The sequence below is a fragment of the Tamandua tetradactyla genome, chromosome 22 (genome assembly GCF_023851605.1).
Source record: "Tamandua tetradactyla isolate mTamTet1 chromosome 22, mTamTet1.pri, whole genome shotgun sequence".
Taxonomy (NCBI): domain Eukaryota; kingdom Metazoa; phylum Chordata; class Mammalia; order Pilosa; family Myrmecophagidae; genus Tamandua; species Tamandua tetradactyla.
The window spans coordinates 9839515-9851891 of record NC_135348.1 but is presented as its reverse complement, the minus strand read 5'-3'; the positions used below and the strand labels follow the sequence as shown (position 1 = coordinate 9851891).

General features: G+C 34.0%; 1 protein-coding gene and 1 long non-coding RNA gene across 5 annotated transcripts in view; one reads left to right on the top strand and one right to left on the bottom strand.

The window, feature by feature from the left end:
- The window catches only part of PDGFC (platelet derived growth factor C), a 265873-nt gene that overhangs the window by 57023 nt on the left and 196473 nt on the right, over positions 1–12377 (bottom strand). For all 3 annotated transcript variants that reach the window (XM_077139698.1, XM_077139696.1, XM_077139697.1), the window contains one exon: positions 11230–11410. In XM_077139698.1, the coding sequence (XP_076995813.1) occupies positions 11230–11410 (181 nt within the window). The remainder of the gene's footprint in view (positions 1–11229; positions 11411–12377) is intronic.
- Positions 2630–3696, top strand: LOC143666204 (uncharacterized). 2 transcript variants are annotated; one of them, XR_013167461.1, is made up of 3 exons: positions 2630–2767; positions 3071–3331; positions 3469–3696. It is a non-coding gene; the product is annotated as an uncharacterized LOC143666204 (long non-coding RNA). The 2 variants fall into 2 exon arrangements; XR_013167460.1 differs by having other exon boundaries at positions 3509–3695.

The window sequence follows — 12377 nt, the reverse complement described above, 5'->3', positions numbered from 1 at the left end:
AAATAATATTTTCTGTTTTCATTGTGTTTATGTTAACAATGACTTTTAAAAGAGCTTATGTCTTGCTTGCATTTTAAAGGGATTGTGTGGAGAAAGCAGGATTTAGCCCTCAACATTTATCACCACTGCTACTTTCTAAAAAAAATGGTAAATTCTGATTACATTCACTAAGTTTCCAAAGTTTCTAATTTACTCATAATGTCATAAGCAACAGAACTACTAGTTGTGTGTTTGAACAGGAAAACAAAGACAATGAGAGATGTCAAATTTGCTATTTCCTCTTAATATTTCCCAAACCAGTCCAGAGGCAGCCTGGTTTTAACTAGAGTTAGGAAAACTACGATTTAAATCTTCATTTCTAAGTATGTGACCTTCTTCAAGTTCTTTATCTCCTCTACTACCCAGAAGCTTTTAGCGACAAACTGGCATAAAGCACTATGGGGACCCAAAAGCATCCATTGCAAGGCCCAGCACTTATTTCAATATATGTTCTTTTACTTTGCCTTATTTAGCTATTTTTAAGTTGATACCTGTAAGCATCTACTTCCTTTTTAAAAGTTGAGAATATACCTGACTTTCCAAAATTAACCTCTTCACAATTACTGAACACTAATTGCATTTAGAGTCAAATTAAATAGATAAAATCAGATACATGATTCAAAGCAATCTTAAATAAATCACAACATCATTTCAGCTAAACAGAGATAGGTAACGTTTTAATGTGCAAAGTGTTCAAATACATTAGTGTATTACTCATATAGATGGATAGGTGGAGATGATTTGTGAGGGTAGCATTTTTTCAAATGCAAGGATCACACTGGTTGTTGGATTACACCCAACATGGAAGGAAGCAAACTTTGTATCCTAGTGGATACCAGTAGGTGCAATCCAAATAACAGTTCAGGATATATTGAATAGCTAATCAATGTTGAGCCTATATGCCTCTCTAATATGAAACATTTAAACACAGTATTACTATGATCTTGTACTTTTTTTATGGGTGCTTACTTCATCTGGTGTGGCAGGATAATGACAGTTGTTCATCAAAAGCCAATTATAGAGCAAGGTATCTGGCACATATTGTGTGTTCAATATATTTCTGCAGAGATTCTGAATATTTTGTTAAATAAATATAAAAATCTTTTATAAGGACATCAGTTAATCAACATCATTTGAATAAGGAAACAGAACAAAGAGATGGCTATTTTGGCTCTGTTCCCACCTGAAATGACTGACAGTTAAAATATTTTTTAAATGCATCAACCCTTAAGGACAAAGAAAATGGGAAAGGAGTCAATAGCAATAAAATTTTGAAGCTGAAAAGCTGGTGAACATATGGTCATGGTATTGGTGAACCTCATGAAGGCTGCCAGGAAGCAAAACCAAGAAACCTGATTTACATAAAATAAGGAGCAAACATTTCAGGATTTCATTCAAGTACCTGCTGAAGGGGAAATGACAGTGGGGCTAAAAAACAGGAGAACTGGTTGAAAATCGAGTTTTGAGGCTGTTAGACACCCCAAATTTCCTTCCTTTTCATGGCAGGAGACTGATGACTTATTCTCTGAAGAGCAAAAAAGGGGAAGATCCCCCAGGACTGGGGGAAAGCAGGCAGAATTGAGAGCAGTGCTATTCTGAATAGGGAGGAGTAGGGGATGTTAAGTAAAAATTCGTGCACTCAAAGGTGAGACTCTTGGTCTTTACCCACGCATCTCCCAAGAGAATTTGCAGCCAGGATTATACACTTAGAAAAGAAGTTAGAGGGTGATGCAACAGTGCTTCAGTGGCAGAGTTCTCAGAGCCTGCCATGCCAGTGACCCGGGCTCGATTCCCTGAGCCTGCCCATGCCAAAAAAAAAAAAAAAAAAAAGAAAATAGAAAAAAAAATAGGGAAATCTGAACAGACCAAGAGAAAAGTCAATAGATAGACAACAGAGGTCTGCCAAGGAATTGACCCAGCCTGCTTACAAACCAGTGAAGCTTACTAGCCAGCAAGCCCCATCCATGTGCACAGCCTTCTGGGGTCAAACTCAAATTCTAAACTTAGCCAAAATATTCATCTAATTTTGAGGGTTAAAAAAAGGCATTTTCAGTTATTCAAGGTTTCCAAAATTTTCTCTCTGATGCTCTAGTTTTTTTTTTTTTTTTTTCAGTAGATTCCTAGAGGTTAGACTTCTTCCCAAATAAGGATGTAAACAGGGAGAGGGCAAAAGAAGCAGGAAAACTGACCATCTAATGCAAGAAAAAGGCAAAGGGTAGGGGGAAGGAGATTGCAAAGATAATAGTGGTATAGTACACAGAGAGAGCAACTAATGCAAATTGAAACAACCCTGACTGTCCCACAGAGATTTCTTCAAGAAGAAAGTATTAGAAAACCTAAGGTATGTGATTGCTTTAAGATTTACACAATTGAGCAAGGATGTGAAAGTGAATTAATAATAAATCTACAGAAAGCTAGGGAAACCAAAAAATAACACAATTCTAGGTAAATCAAAAAAGGGGGGGGAGCAGAAAAGGAAATACAGTCTAGTCTGCTTTGTGGCTTAGCTGCAAAAAAAAAAAAAGATTCCATAGTCATCATAATATACACAATGAATTTGGAACTTGATGTAATTAGGATTAACAGAGGATGCGGTGATGGCAAGTGTATAAATGCAAGTAAGGGCCAGGAAACCTCATCTTCTAGAGTGTGAAGTCAATGGAAGCCAACAGATGATTTCTTAAAAACAAAGAATCTAAAAAGCAGTAACATAAGACATTGCTTGGAGGTATGGAGATAAATTCTAAAAAGATTAGCTAAAAGAATTAGAGGTTCTTGCCTCTAGGGAGCAGGAAAATGTGTGGGTTGGACTAAATTGGGGGTGGTGGTGGGGGAACTGCTGTTTTTATAACAAACTTAATAGAATTCGTTGTCTCTTTAAACCATGTGCAAATATGTCTTTGACAAAAGTCAAAATTAAATGTGAAAAGAAAAAATATGGAAATGACAGAACACTTCCTGAGGGCTGAAACTGTCTTGTTTTAGCAACAATGTCTTATCACACCACAGAATGAATGAATATCTGTTCTAGAGCTGTGCCTCAGGACTGAAACTAAGCCATCTGTGAGCTGCCAGGGAAGCTTCAAGTTGAACTAGAAGAGAAGGCGGAGGACTGTCTATCCTATTTCCAAGGGTATCAGATTCTGACAGTTGACAAAACTGATAGCCTTTAATATATATCTTAGAAAAGTCAGTACAATAAATGCCAAGTACTAAAAATGTACATCCATACAGTTCTATGGAAAAGTCCCACTTTTTTGCAACACTGAAAAATAAAAGAGAGAAGATATGGGTATGTAAGCTCTTGAATATGCATGTACAGTAACCAATCTGTTCCATAAAAGATACATGTTTGAATATAAAAATATATTTCCTTTGTTATTTGGTGCCTGCCCATGCCAATACATATATATATATTTTCCCCCTAAGATCTTGTAGTGAAACTCATTGCAACCCGCTAAATTTACAGTTAGAGCCATTTTCATCCCTCCTTGCAACTGAGCGTGGGACTTTTTACATCAGAATCTCCGAGCACGTCTAATGAAAATACAGATAACCGGACACCACTGCTGATTAAGAGAATCAGAATCTCTAACATCTGCTACACATGCATTTGTCTAAGTCCTTGCGCGATTTTTGACAATAAATTTGATATTAAATTTATTTTTAGTAACAATCAAGGTTTTTGCTTGTTATTTTTATCTTTAACCTCAGGTTTATGACATCTTTCTCTCAACAACTGCCTTTCCTCTTTCTCAAAATCTCTCCAAACTACTTGAATAAACTCTATTAACATACTGTACTTACACAGGCATGTAATTTTTTTTTTTCTGAAGCAAGGTAAGTTTTGAGAGAGCCAGGCCAGTATCATGTACATCTTTGAATTTTTTCACAGCAAAACACCTCATCTGACTGCTCAAGAAATGTTTAATGCAAGAGCTAATAATGGAAAAATGGAAAGGAATAGTGAAGGAAAACTAATTTATAATTTTTTATCTATACTGCACCAAACTTACTCCTAGAGAACACCTCTCTCCATCTGGTTTAGGTTGCCATATTAACTCTAAGCTCTTAAATCTTTGTGGCTTTAGAAATAAAGTACCAATCAATCAAACCTCAAGCTTTCAATTAGCCTAAATTCTTATTTAAAACCCCCTTGTATATCAACTTAAAATGGTCTGTCTGTCTTTTACCATTCCTGTCATAGTACTGACTGCTTTTTTCTTCCTTACTACAAATCACGCCATCGGTGAAATTCTTTTAGATAACACGGAATTAATGGGAACAAAAGGAATCGGTAGGAATGAGAGAGAGAGCCCACCACCTTTACATCAAAGAGAATACTGTGCCCTGTTGGCTTGAAAAATACATTGAAACAGCTCTTAGAATTTTCTTGATGCAGTAAGATAACTGCCATTTCAAGACTCCCTGAATATAAATATACATATAGATAAACATACACACACACATAAGCACATTGTATATTTTAGTAAAAATCTAACCATTCAACAAGAGCTTCAGACTGCAGAACAGATTTACTGTATTTGAAATACCTCTGCAGTTTTCTAAATGTCACAAAAAACAATTCTAGGAACTGAATTTTCATCTTTATTATGGTAAATAAAAATATATAAAAATGTCGAAACCTAGATTTTTTACTTAAAATCAATTTAATAGGGTAAAACGGGAATGCTGTACAATTTACCAAGATTGACAATTTTAAGCATCTGAATCCATGCTGACAATGATCTTTTTCTATACTGTGAGTGTTAGGGTACTTTTCCAACTCTCTTTATCCCATGCATGCTACTTTTTTTTTCTGAACAGTGTGAACCTATGAATTTAAAGGCTTACTTGAGAGCCAGTAGAATTTTCCTTAGCCTGAAGATAAAAGCAAATTTGGCCTTCAGTTAAGACTTTTCTCTACATGATAAGTTAAATAACCCACTGGCATATGCCTCTCTCGTTCCAACTTCAGCATTCACTGGGCTGCTTTGTTCTCTATATCCTGCATAATTAATAACTACTTTGGCAATCAGTCCTGCATTCCTTAATGGCACCTCAAGCATCAAGTGTCCTAACAAATCCCTCCCCGCAGAAATTGTACACCCTTCTATAGTGTGCCCTTGGCTGGTACGCTGACTTAACTCTGGACAAATTATTTACAAAACCACTATTAAAAAAAAAAATAGTTGCGCTTATAAAGTGACTTCAATACTTACATATTATTCTATATTATTATTTAATTTCTGGTTATAATTTTATTAACAAGAACAAAAATCAGTCATTATCCAAACAAGTATACTTTATTATCTATACTAAAAAGGAAAATTATAAAAAATATTAGAACAAATTTGGAAGCAACTTAAAAGGAGGTGTTTCATGGGATTACCATAAATTAAAGGACTCTTAGTTCATTCATTCTTGCCCCTCTCCTTCTCAGGTAACAGGGAAAAAGGGCTAAAACATATATACAGTAAATTGGTATGGTGGTTACAAAATCTATTTCTCTTAATCTAAACTTATAAATAAATAGGAAAAAGCAAATAAATTGTTATAAATATTTCTGATAGGAAAATGGATTAGAAAATTTAAAAATATATTATTAATTGAAATCATTTAAAAAATAACAATGGTGGCTGTAGGTTAAATATGCTTTGGAATATAAACTAGATTGGAGGGACAAAATAAATCTTCAAATCTCATAACTCTTTAAAAAATAGATGAGTAACATCACACTCAGAATAATTCTATATATAATGAATAAAATTTTAAAAGTATTAGATTTGGACTTGTATATTTTAATTCAAAAAGAGGTACTGTTTTTTGAATTTTTTTTCTGACAGAAGTATGCAGTACTTTTCATTAAGGCTGAAATTTTTTTTAAATAAAACTTTTAATAAAGTCTTGTGATACCAGAAGATTTTATTTTCAGTCTTTGCAGGATTTTTAGCATTTTAAATAATGGTGCTTATACTACAGTACACAGAGTAAAACATACATAATCTATTATAAATTACTTCAAAATTAAACAAAAAATTCCCTTTTCTTTCTAAGAGACCCGAAATGTGTGCTGGGCTCTCTCACTGTGTGTGGCCTCCAAACAGAAACTAGCTTGCACTGTTTTATTTCAGTTTTGCTTCATTTCTTCCCAAACAATCTCTCACTGCTAATCTACCAGGTGTTTTTTTTTTTTCCTTTTAGTATGAAGGAAAAAAAAAATCAAAGACATTAACTCTTTAGCCACAATCATAAAAGCCTAATATATATCCTTTGGTATCAATCTGCATTGATGCTTTTTTCATTATTTATTGTTGGGACATTTTGGGGGGATATATAGTCCCATAACTAATTTTCTGGAAGTTAAAATGCTAAAATTATAAGTTTGTAGCAAATCTAGTACTATTTTAAAAAAGTTATAACAAGCTATAATTTCAGGTAAACATCTTAGACCAGTGTGATTTTCAAAACAAAACAAAACAGCAAAATTGAGCCTACAGTGCCAAGTTAAAATAGTAAAATGGAGAAAGGAAGTTCATGCCTTCTTCTAAAGTACCTGGGATTCAAGAAAATACTGAAATTATTACATTTCAAAGAAAAGTATATTTACTTGTAAAACATATATACCATCTCTAAATATTGGATCAGCTTTACTTTGTTGAAAATAGTAACTAATCCCCTCTCAATCATATCTTTTATTATCATTAATTGGGGAAAAAAGAGTGGATGAATCTTCTTACAATGCTGAACATAACTTTAACTGCTAACATGTACGGCGAAACAGTCTGAGACTGTTTAATAAAGGTTGGCTCTACGATAATAGGTAATCACAACCACAGAATTTTAAAGGTTGAAGATAATAATAAATCCATATAGGCTCCCAAAGAAGCCAGCAATAAACCAAACCACAGTTACCATCCTTACTTTTAAAATATAGATAAACTCTCTCCTTAATTTGCCTTGGGGGAAAAAAATGTGACTTTACTCACTTAAATTTCTGCATATGACTAAATGCAAAATATCCATTGATTGCCTATAAGTATGCATCTTAACTACTCTAAATGTCTCCTGTCCCCTGCCACTACCTCAAAATACTGAAAGAAATGCAATTCTTTAAGTAGGCTAGAATATGCCTTTGGTAATTCAGCCCAATATATCAGGGCCAAGAGAAGATCTGGTGTTATCACTGTGATTCTCAGACTTCTAAGGGAAAAGGGCTAACTTTCCAAGAAACATTAATGCGCAGCTGCAATGTATCTGGCATTGTGCTAGGCACTGGGTAACAATCTTCAAAGCAGGAACTCAGTAGTCTACCAAGGACTTGTGGTTAGGATTATTTTTATCATTACAAAGTAAAGAAACCATCGTACTTGCCTAGTAGGTTTTACTTAGGTCCCGTGGCTAGTAGCTCCTAAGACCCTATTTTGCAGAGGTGGATTTGCATTCTGTGAAGCCAGTGCCTCTAAGGAATTGGATATACTAATATCAAGTTGTAAGGGATGGTGTGCTCCTCCCAAATAAGGAAGTATGGAAGTCCTTTGTTTTAAGTCTCGATCAAAATAACTTAAGTTTTGACCTCTTCACCTGGACCACGTTTCCCCCAAACAATGTCAGCACATGCTAATGAAGGATTAAGTTTACTAGAAAGTGATAGGTGCTTAGGGCATAAAGCTTCCTGGATTGGTCCCTCTATATAAGGGCAGTCGGACATGCAAATAGGTAGGATTCAACATACCCTTATCTGTGATTGATCAAAAACTAAAATGAATAATTATGATAATAAGGTGTAGAAAATTCACTTTCTAATTAGCTAGTTTCAGAGACTAGATTGTAACTCCTAAGTAGCCAGCCAATGGTGAACCGGGGGAGGGACTCCTTTGTGTTAGGAACTAAGCTAAAAGGAGCCTGCGTGCTCCCACACTTCACACATCCTTGCTGCTTGTCCTTGTCTTGCCCTTTCTCATGAGAAAGAAATAAAAGAACTTCTCCCAAACCGTGTGAGGGTCTGGAAAAACTCACTTGAGCTGGTAACACTGCCCCATACAAAGTTCATCCAAGGCACAAAAAGAAAAAAGAAAACAGAAAATAAAAGTAGTGAGCTGATGCAGGGGTAGGCAGTACACTTGTCCCTGAGCAAATGACAGGAGCAGTAAGTCTGCTTTCCAAGAAGCCCACCACCTTCCCTTAAGTTTTCATCCACTGGGCACACAGATAAGATCGATGAGTTGCTTCCTTGTGCATAAGTGTTTTGGAGGGAATGGGGAAGGAGGGATGCCATGTCACTGTGTAGGCGGTTATTAAAAGTGGAATGTATGTGGCTGTATATAAGAAAAAATGGATACATGATGTGTGATGGCAAGACAAAGGATAGGTTAAGGAATGCCTGATAAAGCATCAAAGTAAATTTAAATTCCAAAGAGTCAAATTATGTGAGGTTAAAAAATTAATAGATTAATAAAACTCTCCAGAGAACATTCTGGCAAGGTTAAAGTCACCAAATTATTGCCCTTGTTAGGCAATGTAAAACCCTTCCTGCACATTCTCTTTATTTCCATAGTTATTTACCACATTGCAAGGTTCAAGAATTTGGTATACATTAACAGATAAAAATAATTACTTCAGTGGATCCTCTGATAGCTAAGTGGAATAGTTAGACCACTGAATAGTTAGACCATGTGATCAACTCAGCATTCAAGTACTCATTAAGAGACTGTATAATATGCCCAGAACTGAGGGAGGTACTATAAATACTCTGTTTTTATCTTTACATAGTTTGTTTGATCCACACAACTTCCTGAGTTACATAAACCAGATAACACACACACACACACAAACACACAGTTATAAAATTAGAAAACCAGACAAAACAAAAAACAAACAAAACCCTGTATACATCTAAATTAGTATAGCATGAATAGAGTAGTTCATTAATATATAAATAATCTCATCAGTTTCAAGTTTATTTTTGTAACACCTTTGGGTGATGAATAAAAAACCTCTGTACTATACAAAAATCACCATAATATATTAAAGAAAAGTCAATTCAGTTTCATGTATTTAAGTATTCAAGAACCTTACATGTGCTATAACCCAAACTGAAAATGTAAATGTCATCACTTTGTGAAAGCAGAGTCCTGGTACCCGAAGCTCCTTTTGGTTAAAAAAGGAAGTTAAATTCATTGTGAACCATGACACTAATTCTTTACTGAAAGAGTGTTAAATAGATTGTTGGTGGCTAAATCAAACAAATGATCAGAGTATCAAAGGATTACCTATTGATGGTATTTTAAAATAAAAATGTACATCCTTATCTATCAGTTGGCATTTCGCCTTTCTAAGTAAAATTATTAAATTGTCAAAACGGAAAAGTTTCAGAAATTGACATTAAATAAATGGTGGAGAACCCACAATGACAAAAAGTATTTTTTTAAAGGAATGGAGATAGATACCTTAAGTCATTTGTATAAGGTAATTCATCAAGATTTATGACGCCAATTTATAACATTTTTAGAGCAATCTCCTTTAACGTCTTCATACACATTTTTACTATCACTAAATCAATAAAGTAAAATCTCCTGCCTACACTTCGCCCTTAATTGTTTCCTTTTTAAGTATATTTTTAACTAATATTTAAAATTCCTTCATTTTAATATATTTGTTAAGTAGGATTTCAAAATCTTGAGGATGGACAATTAAAAAACTTCTGCCTAATGCTACAATATGAAAATAACATATAAAGATAAAAATTTATTCCATATTTTCTAATTTACCTCCTGAATTGCCAGCTTGTTTCATGCAATGATTTTATGCCCCACAGGAGTATCCTATGGTAAGAGTGAATTTAAGTCACAACTCATGGAAGGCCAGCCAATATTTTATTCTCAGTGTGCCTACGGATTTGCTACATCTTCTGTCCAAATCATTAAAGACATCAACTTTCAACTATTTTAAATAGGAATAGTATTGATACTACTTTAAAGGTACATGGATGATACCATATTTATACAGGAACATCTGATTTATATTATAAGCAGCATGTGATAATAATAGCTAATGGGTTTTCAATATTTTTATGGTAAAAGGACCACAAATAGATACCTGCATTCTGAAATAGTACATAAAGTAAAGGGACAAACAAGAGGAATACAATTTAAAAAGACAATACCCAATCATAATTAGAAGAAACAGATTATTTAGTTGGAGTGAGAATTTCAAAACTTCCTTTTTTGGGCACAAAGGACCATGAATATCATCCAAGCAGGATAATATTAGATAAGTAGGAAAATTGAGATAATTAATTTCAAAAACATATTTTACTAAAATATCAATTTGAAAAAAATTACTTAATAAGCTCAGTTTTCTCCAGGAAAAGATAAAAAGAAAACTGTTATGTACCTATTTGTAAATGTATCTAAAATCACAAAAACATCATTTTGATAGGTATAGAAAGGAATGATACTACCTTAAGAGGGAAAAAAAGACCACATAAGAAAATGGACTTTTAAGACACTACACTCATGAATATAAGTAAGATGGTATTAAGGTCAAATAGTGCTGGATCTGCTGTTCTGCAATACAGTCATTCCAAAACATATGTGATTTTGAAAATAAGAACAATGGAGTACTATGTAATCCTTAAACTAAAGAGTCATAGCTTCAAACTGAGTATCATTCAGCAAAATACAAAAGAGTACCATATAAAAAAAGATCACCAAAATGCTAGAAAACTAAAATCACATATTAATTAATATGAATCAAACTAGTTCAATGAGAAGTTATAGGGTCCATTCAGGATATGCTCCCTGAATGATAAAAAAATCTATGAATACACAAATTTTTCTGTTTCTCTCAAGAGAAAATCTAATACCCTATATAATTTCCCTTCAATACTCAAATGTCAGACAGTGATTGGGGATAGGGGATGGAGAAGTACTGCACAATCCTTCAAATGTTGGATAAAAATATCTTTCATAAGGTGTTTAATATTGCTAATGAGCCCCAGTGACTGAATTTAAGTCATTTGTGATAACCACAGTTACATTTACGAGGAAAAAAAATCCAAGTTAGAGAAAGGGTTTTTTTTCTTTCTTTTTTTTTTTTTTTATTTCCCTACTTCTCTTGTTTAAAGGAAATAAAGAGTAAGCAAAGAATTGACTCATCTAAATAAGTGGATGTCAAAGTGGCACTTACTGGCATGACAATATTGTAGTGGATGCAGAAACCAGGTTCAGAAGGAAAATATTCATCAGATACAAATCTTATCCTGATTTGATTTCCTTTAGAAATCTGTTTTCCTGGCACAGCACCAGAACCACACCAGCGCCCTAGAATAGTTCCGTCACTGGGTTCCTCAACTTCTACAAAATCATACCTATAAGGAACAAAGAGAAAAGACAGTTAAATCCATGCTCCATTATTTTGGCAATTTAAATTCACATGTCCATGGATGCAATGAATCTTTATATGACTTAATTCCAAATTTAACTGGGTAAACAAATTTAAATATTCCAAAGAAGACACAACACTGAAAATGCATTCACACTTGAAGAAATGAGTCTTCCATTCTAAGTCTTCCAGTTTTACAGTCAACAAACCCCAAATTTACTAAACAGACATCTCAGAACTTAAATATTTTATATGGAACTACCATATCTAATGTTCAATTTATAAATTATTCAATTTAATTTTCATCTGATCACAAGAGCCTTACTCCAATTTTGATTTCTTTTACTACTGCCCATTACTTTCCTGACAGTACACCTTAACCCCAGACAGGCTCCTTGGCTCTCTTTCCTCATCTGTAATGCAAACTCTTCTCTAGCCACTTCCTATGTACACATCCTTCACATCTCACTTTGTACTGTACTGCATCTGTGAAACCTTCCTGGCTGATCATTAGTGTCATTTTCCTCTTTTTTATAATCATGTTTTCAGTAATAACTGTATGTAAATGACATATCTTCTTAGACTGCAAAATCCTTAAAGAATGAAATCAGAACTCATATGTTTCTATTTTACACAGAACTGCACACAGTATCTGAAACACAAGGAATACATAATCAATTTTTATTAACAAATGCCAACTTCATTTGGAAGGTTTAGATTAGTGGTACTCAATGACAGTAGTATTGCCCCATAAGAAAATGTTTCACAACCTACAGAAGCATTTTAGGTCATCCGAATAACAGAGAATGAGGAGAACATTACTGAAATATTGTGGGCAAAGTTCAGGGAAGCTCATCATTGCAAAGTCCCAAAGATGAATACTTGCCCCACGAGCCCATGCCTTTCAAATATCTCAATGGATGTCCATGTGGGTGAAAATTCTGCTATCACAC